Source organism: Rhinolophus hipposideros (assembly GCF_964194185.1).
Source record: "Rhinolophus hipposideros genome assembly, chromosome: 10".
NCBI lineage: Eukaryota > Metazoa > Chordata > Mammalia > Chiroptera > Rhinolophidae > Rhinolophus > Rhinolophus hipposideros.
The window spans coordinates 76,037,028-76,060,085 of record NC_138056.1 but is presented as its reverse complement, the minus strand read 5'-3'; the positions used below and the strand labels follow the sequence as shown (position 1 = coordinate 76,060,085).

The following is a 23,058-nucleotide window of genomic DNA, read 5'->3' as shown; positions in this document are numbered from 1 at the left end:
AATTTAGAAACTCAGCATTTTCTTTGAAAGATATTCAAGGTAAATTGTAATAATTAAAAGACATTATATTCTTTACTGTGAGTTTATCATTTCAAAATGAGATGTATAAGGACCATAAAACCATGACCTAATCAGTGCCCTGCATTACATTCTACTCCTCCCACATGAATAAAGGCTTCGAGAAGTCTCTCACCAAAGTGGTCCATCCTAAATATTTAGGATATTTGCAGATTTTAATAATGGGTCTCACTGAAACAATGGCAGTCCTTCCTTTGGTCTCCTTACTGTGATTCCATCATCTGGCATGTTTTCTGAAATCCTCCTTTCATTTTTAAGCAAACTGCTATTACTTCTAATAATCAACTTTTTTGTTAAATTTATTTTTCAGTTAGCTTCCTTCTCTGAAACTCCTCTAATGAGGACTCTGCCCAAGAAGTAAAGCTTATGTTCAAAATATATGTTTGGTAGTGGTATTGATTGAAGCTATGGCTATTAATGAGATTGTTTAGGGAAAGAGTTCAGAGTGAGAGAAGATGGCCTAAGACTGAACTAACATTTCCATATAAATTTTGGAATCAGCTTGTTGATTTCTACAAAAAAATCCTGCTGGGATTTTGATAGGGATTACACTGAATCTGTTGAGCAATTTGGGAAGAATAGACATCTTAACAGAATTGTACAATCCATGAACATGGTATGTTTCCATTTATTTAGGTTTGTTTATTTATTTTAGGTCTTTTATTGATTTAAAGAAGTCAGTGTTTTATACTGACTGTCACTATAGGTTGAGGTTGTTTACTTCTATTTGTAGTTGCTTATCGTTTTTTATCAGGAATGGATGTTGAATTTTGTTAAAATTTTTTCTGCATCTGTTGAGATAATTGTGTGGTTTTTGTTTCTTCAGTGTGTTATTGATGTGTTGAATTATGTTGATGGATTTTTCACAGGTTGAGTCAACCTTGTGCTCCTGGCATATGTACCCCACTAGGGCAAGATGTGTTACCCAGTTGATGTATTACTGGATTAAATTTGGAGGTTGATGTTGGAAGATTTTTAACTATAAATTCAATTTCTTTGATAGTACAGGATTATTTAGTTTACATATCTGTTTTTCAGAGACCTTTTGATAATTTGTTTTTAAAATTTGTACAGTTCACCTAAGTTGTTGAATGTATGAGCATAAAGTTCTTGAACGTTGTTGCCTTATCCTTTTAATATGTGTAGGCTCTGTAGTGATATTGCCTCTTTCATTATTGATTTTTGATCTTCTTATTAGTTCCTTCTGTTTGGGGTTTAATTTGTTCTCTAGTTTCTTAAGGTAGAAGCTTAGATCATTGGTTTGAGAGCTTCTTTACTAACATATGCATTAGGTATGATAAGCTTTTCTCTAAACACTGCTTTAGTTATATCTCACAAATTTTGACAATATTTTCCTTTCTTTTTTTTCAATTCAAAATATGTTCTAATATTTATTTTTTTTTTTTGAGAGTTCCTCTTTGACCCACGGATTATTTGGAAATGTGTTGTTTAATTTCCAATTGTTTGAGGAATTTTTTTTTTCTTATGGTTTCCAGTCTAATTACATTATGGTCAGAGAACATAAACTTTTGTACTCTAAATTATTTATAATTGTTTTGATTTCTTTTATGATTCAGAATAAGGTGTACCTTGTTGAGTGTTCCACATGCATTTGAAAGAATGTGTATCTGCCATTATTGGGTTAATTATTCTAGAAATGGTGTCAACCTATGGTCGTTGGTACCAATTCAATGCCAACAAGAATCTCCAATTTGGGGTGTGGTGAAGAAGGAAATTTTGTTCAGTGCAAATAGCTCAATTGTTACACAGCACAACTCTGAGAACAGCACCGCTGTGGAACAGCTCAGTAGTGTTACAGCTCAGTTATGAAGCAGCACAGCTGTGAGGTGGCCCTGAAGCGGCCCAGAGGCAAGGCCCCTCTCCATCTAGACAGCTCTGCTCCGCTCTACTCTGCGAGGTGTCTTTGGTGTTTCATCTTCAGTGTTACAGCTCTAGCTGGGGAAACACAGCCTTCAGTGGAAAGGGAAATCACACTGTCTGATGGGAGCGGACTTGTACAGAGGGAAGTCACTGTCCCTCGTCCATCCTCATGCAAATGAGGACTCCAAATCTTCGTAGTTTGATTGGTCCCAAAAGCACTGTCTTGATTGGTCAGAATGGAGCTGCTCTGATTGGTTGGTGAAGGTGCTAATAGCATTGTAGCTGCACAGCTCCTATTGACTAGCGAAAGTCTCCATCCTACTGGTTGAAATAGGATTCCAGGAACTCCTTTATAATGGCTGGCTCAGATGGCAAGAACACATTGCAGGCAGGCAATTTAGTGCAGGCTTCTCCCTGAAGTGCAGTTTGTGTGAGAGACCCCTGTTCAGAAACAGCTGCTAGGCTCTGTTTTTAAACTAGAGCTCAGTTAGCCACCAGGACCCCTCTTGGTAGGTATCTTCTTTGTCAGGATCCACATTGTTAATTAGAGCCAGTTGGTTGATGGTGTTCAATTCTATAAAGGACTGGTGTGAAAGCATGAGTGACAAGTGAGGAAATGGTTTAGCAATTACAGATAACACTTTTCAAAAGCTTTGGTTGTAATGGGAAGGGAAAGAGTTCTGTTAAAGATGAGAGTGACTGGAATATATATAAATATAATTGGAAAGACTTAGTAGAGAGAGTGGTGAATACACAGAAAATTGATTATGTGTGTTTCCTGAGAAGAAGGGGCTCCAAAGCAAGAGACCTACAGTAGGACTATTACAAGGAAGAAGATAGTTTTTCTAATAAGGTAGGAAGAAAAGTTGAAAACTTTTAGTGGCTTTCCTGCACACCTGGTATGAAATGTGGACTCCTCTTCCAGGCCTTGGAATCACTACACAGTGTTGCTTCTGCCTACCTCTCGGACCTTTTAACTGAGCTAACAGCCCACATTCATCCTTCTGATTTCTGTTCCGTAGCTGCAGTGGCCATACTTGGATTCTCTGGCCAAGTGATTTCCAAACTTTTTTTAGAAAACAGACTGTATTTTTTTCAGAGCAATTGTAGATTCACAGAAAAATTAACCAGAAAGTGCGAGTTCCCATATACCCCCCTAACCTCAAACATGCACAGCCTCACCCACTGTCAACATCCTGCACTAAAGTGGTAACTTCGATTCCATCAGTGAACCAACACTGACATCTCATATCACACATAGTTTACAGTTTACATCAGGGTCACTCTTGGTGTTGTATATTCTATAGGCTTTGGCAAATGTGTAATGACATGTATCCATCATTATAGTACCATACAGATTAGTTTGACAACCCTAAAAATCCTCTGTGCTCCACCTTTTTTCCCCTTCCTTACCCTATTCTTACCAACCAGTGATTTTACTATCTCCATAGCTTTGACTTTTCCATAAATGTCATATGATTGGAGTCAGATAGTACTCGTATGCGGTCTTTTTAGATTGGCTTCTTTCACTTAGTTGTGTGCATTTAACTTTCATCCATGTCTTTTCATGCCTTGATAACTCATTTCTTTTTAGCACTGAATAATACTTCTGGATTGTACCACAGTTTATCCATTCACTTACTGAAAGACATTTGGATATGCTTTTAAATTTGGCAATTATGAATAAAGCTGCTATAAATATCTGTACAGATAAGTTTTCAGATCATTTGGGTAAATACCAAGCAGTGTAATTGCTGGATTGTATGGTGAAAGTATGTTTCGTTTTGTAAGAAACTGCCAAATTGTCTTTTAAAATGGCCATTGTTAATATCTGTATTAAATATCAGTAAATCTTAATTTTTGTTTGTAATTTTAATTTAAAAAACAAGAGTTATAATATTTCGTTCTGACACTGGTATGGATCATCTCACACACTTCAGAGAGTGCAAGGTCTTGCTTTGTGGCATTTGTCCTGCTCTTGTCAAGGCTACCCTCTGTATGGCTGTTTTCTTCTCATACTTTAGGTCTCAACTTAAATGTCACTTCCATTTTCTGATTGCTCTTTCTAAATTTGTCCCTCTCTTTTTACTTTCTGTCATAGAACTCTGTTGCCTTCATAATATTTTTGTGAAAAGGAACAACAGTTTTGTTTAAATGAACAATAGTTTTAAATAATTCATGGGTTGAAGGAAATGTCTCAAAATCAAAGTATACTTAGAACTGGATGAAAATGAAAGTTACTACATACCAAAATTTTTGGAATGCAATTAAAGATATGCTGAGTGGGTAGTTTATAGCATTAATTGTCTACATTAGAAAAGAGGAAAGATCTCAAATCAATAATCTGAACTTCCATCTCAAGAAAGTAGAAAAACAAACCCAAAAACTTTAAATCAAGCAGAAATAAATGAAATTTGAAAACAAAAAGAAAAATTAATGAAACAAAAAGCTGATTCTTTGAAAACATCAATAACATCTAGAACCTCTAACAAGAGTGACTAATATAAAAAGAGAGAAGATGCAAATTAGTGATATTAGGAATGAAATGGGATATAATTGCAGACCCTATAGCTATCAAAAGAAGGAAATCTTGTGAATCTACGCATGTAAATTTGACAACTGAATTTAAATGGACCAATTCCTTAATACTACACACTGTCAAAACTCACCCGTTATGGCATAGGTACTCTAGATAGTTCTATAACTTAAAGAAATTGTATTCATAATTTAAATCTTTTCACAAAAGAAATGGGGAGCAAGACATATTCACTGTCACCGCTCCTATTCAGCACTGTATTGGAGGTTTGTAGTGATGTTCCTATAGTGAGTTGAAAGACATGATTGATGGCTTCCTGCAGAGCAAAGGACAGGTTTGCTTTCAGCCCATTTATTATAAAAAGCTTGGGGTTTCTCTTCTGTGATGTAGCTTCCCATTTGCACCTGTCACCTGTCCCTCTCATGTTGCCTTTGGGATTGAGGAATTTATGCAAAAATGAAGGAACCCTGGCTACTATTATTGCTGTGAGAAATAAATCGTTATTAGTCAAACAGCATTAAAACAACAAAACTGGAGTGTGCACTGTGTCAAGTGCTTTGTTAGGCCTAGATGGAGGAACATAGGATTAGAGAAGGAGCTTATCTGAAGTCTGGCTCTTAAACTGGTGTTTACGTTCTCTGCTGACTGAAGTTGTTCCTGTCTTGAAGGTAGTTTATATAAAATACAATGAAAGATTAATGGGATGCTTTTACTGTATTAAATATAAGTTAGTATAATTTTAATCTTTTTTATATGTGGGATTGTTGAAATTTGAATTGTGACATTTACGTTAAATGATTTGTTGATTTTCTTTTTAAAAAAATAATACGTTTTTATTTGTTTTTTTCAGAATTGTTCTCTGTGTACTTCAAGTTGTATCTTAAACCTTCACAAGACATCAATAGAGTTTTAGTGGCTAGAATAATTCAAGCTGTGACTAAAGGATGCTGTTCCCAAACTGATGGATTAAATTCCAAATTCTTGGATTTTTTTTCAAAGGCTATTCAGAATGCAAGGTAATCTAATCTCTTTTTGTTTTGTTTTATATTGAAAATCCATTTGATCTTGGAAGACTGTTTTAAATTCAGTAACTAAAAATACTACCAATTTTTAAAAATTGGCTTATTATAGTAGAGCTACTGGATTCTCAAAGCAAATATTGGTGAGGTCCAACACTTCCTGAATATCCATTAAGCAGAGCATGAAATGACACTTTACAGTGGGAGATCCTGTTTTGCTTTTCTAATGACAGGAAAAGCTAAATATCCCATAAGTAGTTTTATTTACCCCATTTTGAGGATAAGAATAAAATAAAATAATATTATTTTGGAAGTATCATTATCTTAAGTTTGTATGGTATTACCAAGTTTATAACGTGAAACATTTTATAAATGGTAGGTATTACAGATCAGTTTTGTATAATTTTAGACAGTGTTTCAGTAGCAGAGAGAGCTAACAGGAATACTCTCAGCACCGAATAAGAGCTGTTTTTTGTTTCTGTGTAGTGCTGCTGTGAATTTTTTTTTTCTAAATAGTTCTGAAACTAAGGCTATTGTTATTTGAAAATTAAGATATTTTTCTTTTCTTTCAGCATGCAGCTTCATAACTGTCTTTACTTTGTGTATTCCCCCTACCATGGTTATACCAAGCTGAGTCTGTTTATTTTCTGTCATAGACAAGAAAAGATCTCTGCAGGTCTAAACCATATCTTAGCAGCATTTATTATCTTCCTCAAGACTTTGGCTGTTAACTTTCGAATTCAAGTGTGTGAATTAGGAGATGAAATTCTTCCTACTTTGCTGTATGTTTGGACTCAGCACAGACTTAATGATTCCTTAAAAGAAGTAATTATTGAATTATTTCAACTGCAAATTTATATCCATCATCCAAAGGGAGCCAAAACCCAAGATAAAGGTATAAAGGAAATTTTTACTGTTTTGAATTTGCTTCTTCGTTGAAACATAAAGGCTTAAGTATGAAATCTGTATTTGGTAAGAGGTTATGACCTTCCTCTGGATTGCTGTGCTTGGTAAGGATATTAGTCATGATGATATTTTTCACACATTTTTTTAGAATTTGAAGCTGTTATAGCAAGTCATATTACACTTTACCATTTGTTTAGTTATGCTATGAAGCATACAAACCAATAGGAGACGCTGTTCCCTCTAGGAGCTATTTATGCAGCAATAATTATTTGCTAGGAGATGTGACACAGACTAAGTAAAAGAATTTAGAGAAGGCAGGATTTTGTTTATTCACATACTGCTTTTATTAGAAGACAAAATAGATGCATATGGACTGAAAATAGCCAGTTAGTTCTCAAGGAAGATACATACATGCAGTCGTAAACCTCATAGGTACTCCAAGCCTCTGTTTGCTGGGAAAACCAGAAATGAATGACCCATTCACCGTTGATTCCTTTGCATTTGTCTTTCATCAAGAAAACAGTGCTTGGTATAGCTCCGTTCACTAGACAGGAACTTTATTGGGTGGAAGTGGAACTGAATGAGTTTCCTCATGCTCAGGCAACGTTTGTCTTTGGGCTTGTGCTAGCCTAAGAACCAATTCATCATGGCTAGCTTAATGACCACTAAGAAATCATGCTACATTGAGTCATAGCAGGTAAAACAGAGGAGAACTGTTACAGCCACTTTCTATCAAAAGTAGCTGTGTATGTTTCAAGAGTTCTTCTAGTGTGTTTGGTTAGGTGTATTTGTAGCCCATGAAACTACCGTGAGTCAAAGAATGGTGGCTTTTCTTAGTGTTTCATCTTTCACATAGCTCTCACCAGGATGAAAATCAGGCTTATTAGGAAATCGTATGATGTATGTAGCGTTTTAGTTAACTGCATATTTTGGATGAATTGAAAATTGGCAGGAGGATGAGGCTGCCAGAAACACTAATATGGTTTTAGGCTACATTAATAAATTTAATGGTTTTTTGTGGGAAGTAATAGCTCATTGTTTGCCATACAGATCACAGTTGGAGTATTATGTTCACCAGACTTTGTAGAGTCAACATTCTAAGAGGGACATAAGTTGACTGGAGTGTGTCTAGGGCAGGAGAACTGGGATGATGAGAATTCTGGATAACAACATGTCCTTCATGCACTAACTCGTTAAAGGAACTGGTGATGTTTTTCTCTTCAATGAAGACATGGGGGAGAACTTGGTCCTCATATTAAAGAGGAGATATCTTCATTGTATTTGCCTCAGGGAAGAGAAGAAATTAGAGAAAGTATGAGATTTTGAGTTGATTAGAGAAAGATCGAAATATGGAGGAATTTTATAACAAACACATTTAACTGAGTGTGAAATGGACACTGCTATGAAGTAGAGCTTGTCAAGGATGTTGTCAGAAGAGGCATTAGTACTGAATAGAAGGTTGGGCCTGATGTTTTCAAATGTTTCCCCCTTGACAGATGAATAGTGTTGTGGCAGTTGGCAATACAAATGTAATGTATATATGTTATAATTTTTTGAATTATAGGTGCTTATGAATCAAGAAAATGGAAAAGTATCTTATACAACTTATATGATCTGCTAGTTAATGAGATAAGTCATATAGGAAGCAGAGGGAAATATTCTTCAGCATCTCGTAATATTGCTGTCAAGGAAAACTTGATTGAGTTGATGGCAGATGTTTGTCACCAGGTATAGTGGGTCTTGTTACATTTTGAAATTTCCTGTTAATTTTTCTCGTACTGGGCTTTTAAAACCTGTGTTCTGATAAAAAAAATAAAAATCTGTAAAATTACTCTGTACATGTGACTACTCCTTTCAAGACACCATAAGTATTTAGAATTGCCCTTCTGACTTAAAAGATAACTCTTCTGCATATATAAACATAGTGAAAACTGATGATGAACTTTTCCATTCTTGAAAGATTATCTATAGGAAGTAAGTTTAACCCTAAGTTTCTTCTTTTTGTTCTACTGAGTTAGAAATCACATAGCATGAAATTCACTATTTTAAAATATACAATTCAGTCGTTCTTAGTATTTTCAACATGTGTACTCATCGCCACTATTTATAATAATTCTAGAACATTTCCATCAGCCCCAAAACAAACTTTGTACCTTTTAGCAGTCAGTCCTCCTTCCCCACTTCTTTCAGTCCCTAGCAGCCAACCACTAAGCTACTCTCTGTCTCTATGGATTTTTGCCTGTTTTGAACATTTCATGTAATTGGAATCATACAGTATGTGGCCTTTTGTGTCTGCCTTTCACTTAGCATAATGTTTTCAAGGTTTATTCATGTTATACCATGAATCAGTGTTTTATTCCTTTTTATCGCTAAATATTATCCTGTTGTATGGACATGTTACCTTTTGTGTACCCATTCGTCGGTTGATGGCTTAATGTTTCTTAAGTAAAACTTTTTTTCCCAGGGTTTTGATTAACATTTTAGATAATTTCACTTGTCACATATTTCCTTAATGTTAAATTTGATTTAATTCCTTTGAAAATGGAGGTTTTTGTTTTACTTTTAGATATCTTGGTGCTCTTAGTAAATATTAAGAAATAAAACAAAAACTTTACTTGGTAATATTTGCTTTCTAGAGAGCCATTGCACTCATGCAAAATGTTTGTTGCTACATTACCATATTTATATTTTTCTATAATTTTTTTACTCTTGCTTTATGACTTCCTTATATCTTCATTTGAGGAGAAACATTTTTTCCTAATGAACTATTAGAAAACAAAGCAATGTAAAAAATAAACACAGGTTTTCCTTTTTTTATTTTACAGGTTTTTAATGAAGATACCAGATCTTTGGAGATTTCTCAGTCTTACACTACCACACAAAGAGAATTTAGTGATAATAGTGTACCATGCAAAAAGAGGAAAATAGAATTAGGCTGGGACGTAATAAAAGATCATCTTCAGAAGTCACAGAATGATTTTGAACTCGTGCCTTGGTACAATGTTACTTTTTTTTTCTTTCAGTGTCATCTTCGTTTCATTTAGTTGTTCTCACAAGACCTCCAGTAGAATCCTTTAATCTAATTGGGCAGAACTAGGTCGTATGGCTGATCTCAAACAAGTCACTGACAAAGGGGAACATGATTTGCAGTATACATTGATTTCAACCATCATGTCTCATCTGTTAGGGCTAGGGACAGGGTCACCTCTCTTAAGCATATTGCCATAACAAGGAAGAAGGGAGAATGGCTGCCTGGTGGGTGATCATAAGTGTGTGCCTTATGGAATTCACTGAGTTGTGTACCTCAACACAAAGAGATTTGCATATATAGCACCTTCCAATAGAATTAGATAAGGACGAAATTAAAGATAGCATTCAGAAGTCACAGAATAATTTGGACTTTATGCCATGATAAAAGGTTATCTTTTTTTATTTGCTATGTCCTTTAGTTTCATGTAGCATTCACAATTATTTAATTAAATAGTTATGGAATTCCGTGAAATCAAAATATTAGGTCTGATAGGAATCTTCAGAATCTATCTAGTTCAGCCTGCTTTACTAAAAGGATAACTGAAACCAAGAAAGATTAAGCAGCTTGCCTAAGGACAGTTAGAAATTTGTTGATTTTGTGATTAGTGTTCTTTTGATTTTTATCATGTTGATAGAGTGGTTAAATATAATTGAGCTGTAAGGGGAAAACGTATTGATTTGGATACCTATTGCTTAAGCTCATGTTTGTTTGTTTTTTGTAGTTGAGGGTTCCTATTTCAGATGGTTTAATTTGTCCATTTAGTCAAGAGCTATTTGTTGAACACCTGCTGTGTGCCAAGCATTAGGGATATAGAGATGAATAAGTTAAAGTTCCTATTCCTGAGTAGAAAACATTCTAGAGAACTCACAGCAAATATTTATTGAATCGACTGAATTAATGCCAAGGAAAGGCACTTTCGGGACATAGGTTCAATAAATCAGAAATAAAACATTGCTAATTTGGTTATTCTTTAAGATTTTTGTGTAATGGAAATACGATAGCTTATCCAGCTAGCCAAAAAGTTGTCAATCATCTTGCCACTTTAGGAAGTAGGGCCCAATAAAAGTGAAGAGACAGGAGTATGGAGCATGACAGTGGTGATACTGTAATTAGGATATTGTAAGAGTACTGTGTCTATATGTTTATTTTCTTTCAGCTTGTCAATGGAATTGAATACTTTTCTAATTAATTATACTTTTTTTAGGTTACAGATTGCAACCCAGTTAATATCAAAATATCCTGCAAATTTACCTAACTGTGAGCTGTCACCGTTATTGATGATACTATACCAGCTTCTTCCTCAACAACGACGTGGGGAACGCACACCATATGTGTTACGATGCCTTACAGAATTTGCATTGTGTCAAGGCAAGAAGTCGAACCTAGAAAGCTCACAAAAGTCAGATTTATTGAAACTCTGGATTAAAATTTGGTCTGTTATCTTTCGCAGTATAAGTTCTGAACAAATACAAGCTGAAAACTTTGGCTTACTTGGAGCTATAATTCAAGGGCATTTAGTTGAGGTTGACAGAGAATTCTGGAAGTTATTTACTGGGTCAGCCTGCAAACCTTCATGGTAAGTTGATTATGCATTGTATTAGTTTTTGCAGTTGTTATATTTATGTGTGTGTGTGTGTGTGTGTGTGTGTGTGTGTGTGTGTGTGTGTCGCTATCTTTTCCCCCGTTTTTGGAGTTTGTAACTTAAGTTAAAGATTGTTAAATTCTATTTCAGATGCTCTTGTTTGTCCAGGAAGAATAAATAAATAAATGTAAATTTAGTTTCAAATGTGGAGAGTTTACTAAGGCAAGTTTTAAAGAATTAAGTGTTTAAATTTTGTTATCTGTAATTTGACAATGCATTACTTGTTTGATCAATATTTATAAACCTTATATTTTTAGTAGTACAGAATACTGTTTAAGACAGTTCTAATTAAGAATTTTCTTAAATGCAATCAAACTTTTTTACTTTGTGTTCATTTAGTCAACAGAAGTTTGTATGTGTCACCATGTGCCAGGCACTGTCCTAGGTATTGCTGGCACTGTGCTAAACAAGGTGGATAAGATCTCTGCCCCTCAAAGAGGTTACTTTTCAACATTAATTATCTTGCTTTATTACAGTCCTGCAGTATGCTGTTTGACTTTGGCACTGACCGTATGTGTAGTTCCAGAAACTGTAAAAATGGGAATGGAGCAGAATATATGTGAAGTAAATAGAAGTTTTTCTTTAAAGGAATTGATAATGAAATGGCTCTTACTCTATCAGTTAGAGGATGACTTTGAAGACAGAACAGAGCTGCCTCCAATTCTTTATAGGTGATTTGAATTTATTCACATGCTGCTGTTTTGGGGGGTTTGTTTTGTAAGGTGTACTCTATCACTTGTTTGATACTAGATAGCTTTATTTCACACTGATAATAAAGGATTTTCACAGAGCCAGCTCTAGGTAGTAAATAGTCCCTTTGTTTTTAGTGTCTGTGTTTTTGTGCCCGGATCTTTGTTCAGGAACTTTTGCTCTGCTCTTGTCTCTCTGTCTAGACAATGAGAATAAGGGGAATGTGCATGAAGAACATGTATGTAACTCTTTGAGCACTTATGTGTCCCTTTGTGATCTTCTGTAAATAGGTCCACCTGAATATATATCCAACTCCGGTGTATCCTGAAATCATAACAAGAGTATCTTCTGGGTGAAATGTGTAAATCAGTTGGAGGGAAGAAATGAGAAAAAGACAAAATAGGACTTACACACTAGGATGAGGAGTGGCTTGCCCGCTTAACCTTTCCATAATCAGTAATTCGAATTGGATGATTGGAGGACAAACACCTGGATCCTAGTGCTTTCACTTTAATTTCATAATTATTTTATTTCAGAAATGAGCTGTAAAAAATGGACATGATTGTGTTTCTAGGCAGTGCTGAAAACAGTAGTAACATAAAATGTATACTCCTTAAATTCTTCTTTCAGATGTTAAAAAATTCAGTATAGATGAAAGCAATTTTAATTTTGGATCCAAATTTTAGAAGGCAGTATTAAAGCCAAACATGGATATTTAAGTTTAAAGAATATTTTAAATGACTTTTTGTCTTTTAAGTGAAAATTTTTATTTTCCTTTATAGTAATTTTCCTCATCTTGCACTGGAGAAAATTCTTGTGAGTCTCACTATGAAAAACTCTAAAGCTGCAATGAATTTTTTCCAGAGTGTGCCAGAATGGTATGTTATCTAATAGAGTTCTGTGTTATTTTAAGATATAGTTCTAATTACAAAGATGATAATTTTAGTAGAGTAGTGGTAGCTGCATCTAAAAATTATGAACTGAATTGGTCAATTTAAAAAAATCACAACTGTTAGCCAGGGGAAAGTTTCTTTAATTCAATGACTGCAATTTATGTTCTGTAAATTTAGATTTCGTTTACTATTTTTTAATGCTTTATAGTATGACATGTGACATTTTCTAATGTATGACATGTGACATTTCTATAGTATGACATGTGACATTTTCATGTGACTTTAAAAAGTGGAATGATTATGATGGGGAATTAAGAACATAAAAATTATGTGAAATGAGTTCTTTAAAGGGATGACCCATTCTTATATGTTAAATAAAATCTGACTGTTAGCTTTAAAAACTAATGATAATTCAGGAAAGGGAAAACAAAAATAAATCTAAACTCTTCATTTTCGTTGATTGACTCAAAGGCTTATGTTCATCACTATGATTGAAAATGACTCACTAGCGTGAAGATTTCTAATCTTCAAGAGAGCATAAGATGAAAAAAATGCTACATTTTTGGAGAAGTAAAGGTTAAAACGGAAATGTTTTCAGATAATGTGTTATATCTGTTGTTTTTAACATTTTATGAATTTGCCTTTGAGATTGTAACTGGTGTTTCTTTTGTCCATCTATTAGTAAAATTTGCTGCTGAATAATGAAATTTGATATAGTAAAGTCCAAAGAAGAGAAGCATTTAAAAGAATAATCCATTAATTGTATAAACAGTCTTTGAATAATGTAGATGCTAAGTTAATATTTTCATTTGTAAAATACTGCTGCTATATGAAGGTGAAGTAAGTATTAGGTAGTTTGATTATGAATTAAAGATCTTAACTTTCTTGAAGGGAGCAACACAAAAAAGATAAAGAAGAGCCTTCATTCTCAGCAGTTGAAGAACTATTTCTTCAGACTACTTTTGACAAAATGGATTTTTTAACCGTTATGAAAGAATGTGCTATAGAAAAGCACCAATCCAGTATGGGCTTTTCTGTCCACCAAAATCTTAAGGAATTGTTGGATCGCTATCTTCTGGGATTGTCAGAACAGTGTCTAAATAACGACTCATCTGAGGTGAGGTTTTCAAAAAGAACTAAAGCTTGTATTTAATTCTACTTTGGTAGACTTTTAGGAAGCAGACACGGGCAGGAAAGGCTCAATGTATGGTGAGAAACTTACTTTTAAAAGCAGTGAACAACAGTACATGTCTGTAAGTAGGGAAAAACAGCATGAAAAATGAAAACTAATGAATAATAATTTGATTTTTTTTTTTTTTGTACCAAGAATTCTGGTAGACACTAAAGCAGTAGAATTTTTTGGGTTGGTTAGCGGAAACTAATAATGGTTTTGAGCATAGCGATTATTTGATGAAAACACTTCTCAATACAGTGGAGGGAGATGTTACAGTAACAGAAAAGGACATAATTGAAACTGATCTACTAGATTTTGGGGGTGCTTAGAAGGATGAGTGATTAATAAATGTAATAAATGAACGAGCAGTCACTCATGTTTTAGAAGTCATCTAGTAATTTCTCATATCATTGTCTTTCTCGTCTTAAAATTCTCTTCAAGTGTGTTACTCTCTTGCCAAAACCCTCATGTTTTCTACCTATTTCTATATGTTCAAATCATCAACATGTCAAAATCCTTGCTAAAGCCTCTCTTAGATAATCTCAGCCATAATAATTCATCTTTTAATTTTTAATAGTACTTAATGTTTCTATTTTTAAGTGACACTTAGCATCTTCTTTGTACCGAAATTTGTGTGTATATTTTATACACAAATATCTCTTAAACCATGCTATAAGTTCCTTAAAGGGCATATATGCAAACATATATGTGTATCTTTGTATCTACCATAGTGCCTTGTTACATGGTAGATGGTAAAATATTTGTTGAATAAAATAAAACCTAAAATGAGTGAATTCTGTAGCCAGGGATAGTGAGCCGAAGAACCGGAAAAGGGACAGTGTGCCTGTTTCATCTGCCTTCCCCTTAATTACTGACATTCTTCTCAATCACAGTTGTAACCACTTTCATTACAAAGTAATAGTGTCTTCTGTGTTTTCCCACAAAATGCCATTTCCTACAATATAGGAACAAAAAATCTGAAATTGTTTTTCTGTGTAATCTTTTCAAATTTTTAACATAATTCTGTAAAATTGGCTAAGTGATATCTACTTGCAGAAATATTTGTGCCAGTCTGTGGAGTCTAAAGAGCTGAATAAGTCTAGGTTCTTGTTCTTCAGAAGCTCTCTATGAATCTAATTTCCGCTTATGTTTTAAAGTTAGAGACCTTTATTTCCTATCAGTTTTTATCTTTCCTTCCTATCTCAGATACGTAAGGGCCATGTATGCAGTATGCTGTGTCAGTTTAAGAGGGATATCTTACTTGGCCATTAGGTGATACTTCTGCTATTTTTCCTGAGAATCCTGGTTATCACAACTCTGCAGGGATCCCTTAGATGTTTTTTCAAGATGATCAGAATTATGCCACTGTTCACTCAATTAACTGACTTTTTGTTTCTTAATACATACATAAAATTTGTTCTTGCAAGAGATAATCATAGTGTACTCAAAATTATTTATGAGCTATATATATATTTTTTTTATCTGTGTTTTACTTGAAGACTACAGATACAGAAACGCTTGTCCGGTGTTCACGTCTTTTGGTGGGTGTTCTTGGTTGCTATTGTTATGTGGGTGTAATCACTGAAGAGGAAGCGTATAAATCAGAATTATTCCAGAAAGCCAAGGTAGGAGAATTTATGCAAATCAAATTCTGGATTAATTTGAATGAAATGTATTCTTGGGAAAATTGGCACATTTGTTTGGAAAATAAATTTTTATGTAGGTTAACCCTTTTTCTTTTATTTATGCAGTCTGAGAAGAAATGATGCTGTGTCCTTCCTTAAGATTTGAAATTATTTTAAGCCAATTATAAACATAGTAATTGAAATAATATCACATTAAAATTTAATTTCATAACCAAAAATACTGATTTTTACTTGTACTTTTAAAAGTTTTTCCTGTGATCAATTATCCGAAAGAATCCTTGACTAAGAGTGTTAAGTAGGTCCTAAACATGAAACTTATTTTCATCTCTAGCTACCACTCTGTCAGTTGTGTGATTTGTAAGAACAGGGTATAAGATTTGACATTTTTAAAAAAATTGTTCATAATTTTTAATTGTACTATAAATTAAGTATAACTTCTTAAAGCACTTAATTTTACTTTTAAAAAACAATCATTAAACTGTAATTTTAACTGGAATTTGGATTTTTCCTTTTCTTCTTAATAGTCTCTGATGCAGTGTGCAGGAGAAAGTATCACTCTGTTTAAAGATAAGACAAATGAGGAATCTAGAATTGTTTCATTGAGAAATATGATGCATCTATGTACAAGCTGTTTATGTAACTGTACTAAGGTAAGATGTTCTTCCTACTTGACAACATAACCTAGCTGGGGGTTAATAACCAGTTGGTGTTATTGTTTGTTTGGTCCATTCATAAGTTTTTACACTAATTTAAAATTAAATTGAATGGTAAATAAAAGGTAGTATTCAGAATAAAGCAGTAGATAATCCGAGTTCCTCATGAAACTAATTCCATCATTTCAAGAAGGTTTCTGAGATTATCTTACCATTTTTATATACTACAGAGGTGACTCTTTTATTCCCAGGATATTTTCATTCATTTAATAAAAATTTGTTGACTGTTAGCTATGTGATGTGCATACGACTATACAAGTGCTAGTGAGTAGCCACAAAGATAAACAATTCCAGCACGTACATTACCCTTTTTTTGCCAAGAGAGTCTTACATAACATTTAGTAGAAAAAGTGCTATTGTGTGTAGTGTTTGTTTTGGAGCAGGCCTGAGGGGTAGCTGAGCCAGGCCAGTGTGCTGACAATAATTGCATACATTTTTGAAAGCTATTATTAAGTACATGTCCATATATCAATATGATCAGCATGTGTTTTTGGTTTTGTAATGTGTTTTTCTATGTTTTGTTACCGTATAAGTGCGGAAAGTGGAAGAATAAACTCTAAGCTACAATTATTGCTTGCTTACGTTTAGGGTCATTAGTTGGTATTTTACTTTAATGTTGGTTTTGCACAATGAAAGATATGTGCTGTAGTTATTATTATTCTAAGAAAAGATGTTAGTATTTTTGAAATAATTTGTAGCTCTTTATCTATGCTCTTTATGATAGAGAATTTCCAGTGTAAAGGAAAATCTACATTTCATTCAAGATAGAGAAAATATTGTCTTCCAAGAATAATTGTTTTTATTTCTTTGCTTATGTGGTGTTTTATTTGTCTTAATGACAGCACACTCCAAATAAGATTGCATCTGGCTTTTTCCTACGATTGTTAACATCAAAACTAGTGAATGATATTGCAGATATTTGTAGAAATTTAGTAAGTATGCTTTCTGTTTTACTACCTGCCATATTTCGTTGATTCTAAGATGCTTTCTTTTTTTTCATTGAAATCTCTCTTAAGGATGCATCTCACAATATATGACATCTTATGTTTTTTCAAATGTGGAAATTAAACTATTTGGTTGGGGGAGATATATTTGATTGTTTCTTTTCTAGATTTTATTGGGGAAGGGGAACAGGACTTTATTGGGGAACAGTGTGTACTTCCAGGACTTTTTCCAAGTCAAGTTGTTGTCCTTTCACTCTTAATTGTTTAATCTTAGTTGTGGAGGGCACAGCTCAGCTCCAGGTCCAGTTGCCGTTGTTAATTGCAGGGGGCGCAGCCCACCATCCCTTGCAGGACTCGAGGAATTGAACTGGCAACCTTGTGGATGAGAGCCCACTGGCCCATGTGGGAATCAAACTGGCAGCCTTCAGCATTAGGAGCATGGAGCTCCAACCGCCTAAGCCACCGGGCCTGCCCTGATTGTTTCTTAATATCAATACCTAGCATAGTACCTGGCTTTTAGTTTCTTAATAAATACTAACAGACTGAATGATTAGGTACTAATCATCCAGGCTGATACCTACTTCTGTGTAACAGTGTCAGTGTACCAGACTTCAAAATAATTCTCTATCCTTAAAAATAAAAACAAAAACCTTGCCAGACAAGCAACATATTCTCATCATGGTATTTATTTTCCTTCCATACAAATGGGCTTCTTCCAAACATACTTTTTTGTCTGGAATAGTACCTGGCACATATCGTAGATAATTGAAATATCTAATGAGTGCAAAAATATTTTGTAACTTGATTATTTTCATTTAATAATAAATCTTGGTTATTTTTAATGTTGCTACATAGTGATATACCTTACTATTTTTTTTGTAATAGCATGGTATTTCACTATTTTTAGCCCATCGGATCTTAATTAACATTTTAAGTAGTTTCTTTTTTTTGTTGTTACAAAGAGTTCTGCGGTAGTTTCTTGTATTGTTGTCTACTTGTATTTGTGCCTATGAAGGATATAAAATAAATTACAGAAATAAAATTACTTGTTCAGAAAGAATATGAATTTTATTTTTCATGGATATAGTCATCGTCCTCCAAAATAGCCATACCAATTTATACTTTTCCCACAATTTTAAATAGTATAAACGTCTTAGTATAAGAAATCATTTGTAAAGCTTGCATATTACTCTGTTATATAGACATATTGCAATTTCTATATCTATTTTCCTATTACTGGACATTTAATAGAAATACTGCAGTGTTCATACACATGGATCTTGAATTATTTGATTGGGTGAATTTTAGCTACAACAGGCTAAGAGCCAACTTGAAAACACATCTTTCTTTTTTCCTTTGAAGGCATCTTTTATCAAAAAGCCACTTGACTGTGGAGAAGTAGAGTCAAAGAAAGATGAAACTGATGAAAGTCTAATGGAGATGGAGAATCAGGCACTCACAAGCCTTTTTAACGATTACCCTGCTGGTAGTGTTAGTGATGCAAACGAATCTGGAGAGAGCCAGCTTACTATAGGTAAAAATATATTTACTGTTCGGGATTTCTTTGATCTCTTCCTATTGATTTGGCATTACAAGAGGCTTCATAGATTCCAATTTTATGCTCACTTCCTTTTAGTATAGTCTATTAGGATCGTTCTTTTATACACACTTTAGAGTCTCTGATTTTTAATTGAATTTATTAGTTTTCTATTCTTCATAGGAAAGTTTTAGAATAATTACTAAAGAAAATCATGTAATAGATTATTTGGAAAATAGAAAGCAGTAGAGTGAGAAAGCACCCATAATGCCTTTAACCTTAACCCTAACCTGTAATCACTTTTAACCTTTTCCGTTATTTCTCTGTAGACCCTTTGAAAATGGTAAGCAGCAACAATATCAAAATGCCTTTTTATATTTGTTTTACTGTTACTTATAAGCATTTTTTATTTAGTTATTTGTATTGATAATCATACTTTGTAATAGCTTCATAATATCCCAATAACATATACGCCGCAATTTACTTGACCATTTTTTACAGTCAGAAATGTAGATTCCTATTTCCCTACAATTTAACAGCATTGCAATGATTGTTTATGTGTATGGATTTTTTCATAGATTGTTTCTTGATGACAGACTCCTTGGGTAACCTTTTATGAAGAATTTTGAAGCTTGTAGTGTGTAATCAATTTCACCATAATTGTTTTCCATATTCACTTTTATCTTTCATTTTTTGTTTCTGGTAGAGGGGAAAATCTTTGAGTTAATGTTCACTGTATGTGATTCTTGTGTTCCTCTCTAAGTTTTAATAAGTGCTTTTTATTTTTAGGTGCCATGAGTCCTTTAGCTGAAGAACATCTGTCAAGGCAAGATCTACTTTTTTTAGACATGGTCAAGTTCCTGTGTATGTGTGTAACTACTGCTCAGACCAATACTGTGTCATTTAGAGCAGCTGATATTCGGAGGAAATTGTTAATGTTAATTGATTCTAGCATGCTAGACCCTACTAAACCTCTGCACCTACACACGGTGAGTTAAGAGAAATGAGGCAGCTCTTTACTTCGTCTGATATTGTAAATGTAATGGACTGACATGAGAATCACGTAGTACCTTTGAAAACTTGAAAGTGCTTCCTTGAGAAATGAATCTGAGACTAGTAATAAAATATACTTCTTTTATGTGCTGTGAAATAAATTGAAGTGGACACTGAAACATTAAAACTTGGATAGAATTTGGATAGATTTATTATCTTTAGGTGTAATTAATTATTATAAATTGTTTTAAACTAGGCCAAGAAACACAGGTTCTGAATGTAAAAATAATATTTATGTAATATTGAAGTTGAAGTCTGAATCTTGCCCTGATCTTAGTTTATTTTCTTTAAATTGATGCAATTTCAGTGACAAAAAGTTACAGTACTATAAGAAGATTCCCTCCATAAGCTCCTGCAGTTAACATTTTACTATATTAGCCTTATTCTCTCTGCATACACATGCACACATATACATCTTTTTTTCTGAATCATTTTGAGATTAAGTGTAGATGTGATGTCCCTTATGTTTCGGTGTCTGTGTCCTAAAACAGTAATACTTTCCTATATAATTACAGTATAATCATCAGGAATATACCATTGTAGTATTGCACTTAGTTTTCAGGTCTGTTCAGTCTCTTTCAGTCTGGAACAATTCCTTAGTCTTTCCTTATCTTTCATGACTTTCATTTTTAAAAATATTACCGTGTTTCCCTGAAAATAAGACCTAGCCGGGCAATCAGCTCTAATGCGTCTTTTGGTGCAAAAATTAATATAAGACCAGGTATTATATTATGTTATATTATAATATAATATATATATTATATTATATTATATTATATATTATTATATTACATATATATATTATATATATATATATAATTATATATATAATATATATATATATTATATATAATATATATAATTATATATATAATTATATATAATATATATAACATATATAATATATATTATATATTATATAACATATAATATATAATATATTATATTATATATATTATTAATATATATTATATATTATATATTATATATATTAATATATAATGTATTAATATATATTATATTATTATATAATATATTAATATTATATATATCATTATGGTATATATAATATATATATAATATATTAATATTATATAATATAATATATATAATATATATAATATATATTATATTATATATTATACCCAGTCTTATAGTAAAAAAAAGACCGGGCCTTATATTTATTTTTGTTCCGAAGGATGCATTAGAGCTGATTGTTTGGCTAGATCTTATTTTCGGGGAAACACAATAATAGTACTGTTTCCCAGAAAATAAGATCTAACCAGAAAATAAGCCCTAGCATGATTTTTCAGGATGACATACCCTGAACATAGCCCTAATGTGTCTTTTGGAGCAGAAATTAATATGAGACCCGTTCTTATTTTCGGGGAAACATGGTATATAGTCACTTGTTCTCTAGAGAATCCCGCACTTTGGGTTTGTCTCATATTTCCTCATGATTAGATGTAGATTTAGACTTTGGTTTGAATATTACAAAAGTAATCCCTCCACTGCCCTACCTCCATTAACCTATCCATCTACTGATAGGTATCTCCAATTCCTAGCCAACATCACAGGATTTGTTTATTTCTCTATTTGTAACTCCCTTTTCCAACAATAAGAAACCTGGCTTCCCACTTAACTTTAGTACACTACCTTGTTTACTCAGTATTCTGATATGTAACTAATCTCCTGACCGTGTGAGCCATCCCGTAGCCCTATCACTGGTGAACATGCAAGGAGAGCTCCTGGCCCAGCAAGTATGCTGGGTAAGTCCATGGTCATTTCTCTAGTCCCAGCAAAGAGGCAAACGTGATTTTCCAAGTTTCGGGAAACATGCCAGGTGATTCCCTAATTAGAACCTCTTGAAAACATGCAAGTTGAGTCTCTGGTAGAATTCCCGGTCGTGTTCTAGCTGTGGCGAACATGCAGGTCGAGCCCCTGGCTCTGGTAAACATGCTTGGTTGGGTCCTGTTTGGTCCCCTGGTTTGAATTCTGACAATCACTCTAGTCCAGTCTCTAGCCCTGACCAATGGGGAGGGCTGTGTGCTTTTTTTTGAGGCTTTAAGGTTTAAACATACTTCAAGACACTCAGTAACACATGACTTTCATGGCAAATATTTCAAATGATGCAATTTAATTTTTTTTTATATCTGAGAACGAGTAAGAAACATTTTTCTCTATATAGATGATAGGAAAAGCGTCTTCTGATTTCTTACTACAGCCAGAAAATTATTTAGCAGCTCTCAGAAATGTCATAGTACCAGAAAGAGCTTTACCAGCTTGCCTTAGAGGAAAGTAGGCCGGGGTATTTGACTTCTGCCTTACCTGTGATTATTTCTGCTTTCCAAAATTTATTAGTTGAATAGTTTTTAAACATTGAAGTCCTATCCCCAAGTATTACTTTGGGGAGGTGGAGACATAATAATTTCAGATTCTTGCCCAGGCTCTTAACCCCAACAGTGATAACTATTATTTATTGAATCCTTACAATAAATGCTAGATCTTTACATTCACCTCCTTTGATCCTCACAGTAATCTGGCTAGATAAGTGCTATATCCCAATTTTACAGGCGAGAATACAAAGGCTCAGAAGACAAGGCAACTTTTTTATAGCCATACAAGTAATAAGTTGTGCTGGGATTTGACTTTAGCTCTGTTTGACTTCAGACCCTTTTTTTGGTTTTTTTACTATACTGCCTCTTTAAAAAATTTACTGTGTGTGTGTGTGTGTCTGTGTGTGTCTGTGTGTGTGTGCATGCATGTGTCTCTATATAAATTTATGGTTACATATATACTTATTTAAGTAAATGATACAAGAAAAAACTGATTTCTCCTCCCGCCCGCTCTCCCTCCCCACCCCACCCCCAATTATCTTAGTATCTAGTGCTTTTAAAGGAGCTTCCTGGAGAAGAACATCCTTTGCCAATGGAAGATGTTGTTGAACTTCTAAAACCACTATCGTAAGAAATTAAGAGCATGTTATGTTCACATTAAATTTATAAACTAACGGATGTATTTTGTTGTGCTTATAAAGTTAAACTTTCTCCACCACAGCAATGTGTGTTCTTTGTATCGCCGTGACCAAGATGTTTGTAAAACAATTTTAAACCATGCCCTTCATATAGTGACAAACTTATGTCAAGGCAGTATGGATGCTGAGAACACGAGGGATGCTCAAGGACAGTTTCTGACAGTGATTGGAGCCTTTTGGTAGGTCCAGTCTATTCTGTGAATTCTAACTTTTCTGCTGTTTCTGACAAGATGCAAACTTTGCATTTCTACTTTAGTGATTTTTTCTAATCCTTAAACGTA

At 33.6% G+C, this 23,058-nt stretch overlaps 1 protein-coding gene across 4 annotated transcripts in view; it reads left to right on the top strand.

Moving 5' to 3' along the window:
* The window catches only part of ATM (ATM serine/threonine kinase), a 122,049-nt gene that overhangs the window by 5,846 nt on the left and 93,145 nt on the right, over positions 1–23,058 (top strand). For 3 of the 4 annotated variants that reach the window (XM_081062954.1, XM_081062956.1, XM_081062957.1), the window contains exons 7-21: positions 5,346–5,511; positions 6,171–6,409; positions 7,985–8,148; positions 9,246–9,415; positions 10,656–11,027; positions 11,570–11,764; positions 12,566–12,661; positions 13,568–13,793; positions 15,350–15,475; positions 16,021–16,146; positions 17,052–17,141; positions 18,516–18,687; positions 19,480–19,679; positions 22,624–22,706; positions 22,801–22,956. In XM_081062954.1, the coding sequence (XP_080919080.1) occupies positions 5,346–5,511; positions 6,171–6,409; positions 7,985–8,148; positions 9,246–9,415; positions 10,656–11,027; positions 11,570–11,764; positions 12,566–12,661; positions 13,568–13,793; positions 15,350–15,475; positions 16,021–16,146; positions 17,052–17,141; positions 18,516–18,687; positions 19,480–19,679; positions 22,624–22,706; positions 22,801–22,956 (2,581 nt within the window). The remainder of the gene's footprint in view (positions 1–5,345; positions 5,512–6,170; positions 6,410–7,984; positions 8,149–9,245; positions 9,416–10,655; positions 11,028–11,569; positions 11,765–12,565; positions 12,662–13,567; positions 13,794–15,349; positions 15,476–16,020; positions 16,147–17,051; positions 17,142–18,515; positions 18,688–19,479; positions 19,680–22,623; positions 22,707–22,800; positions 22,957–23,058) is intronic. The other variant, XM_081062955.1, reaches the window with a different exon arrangement.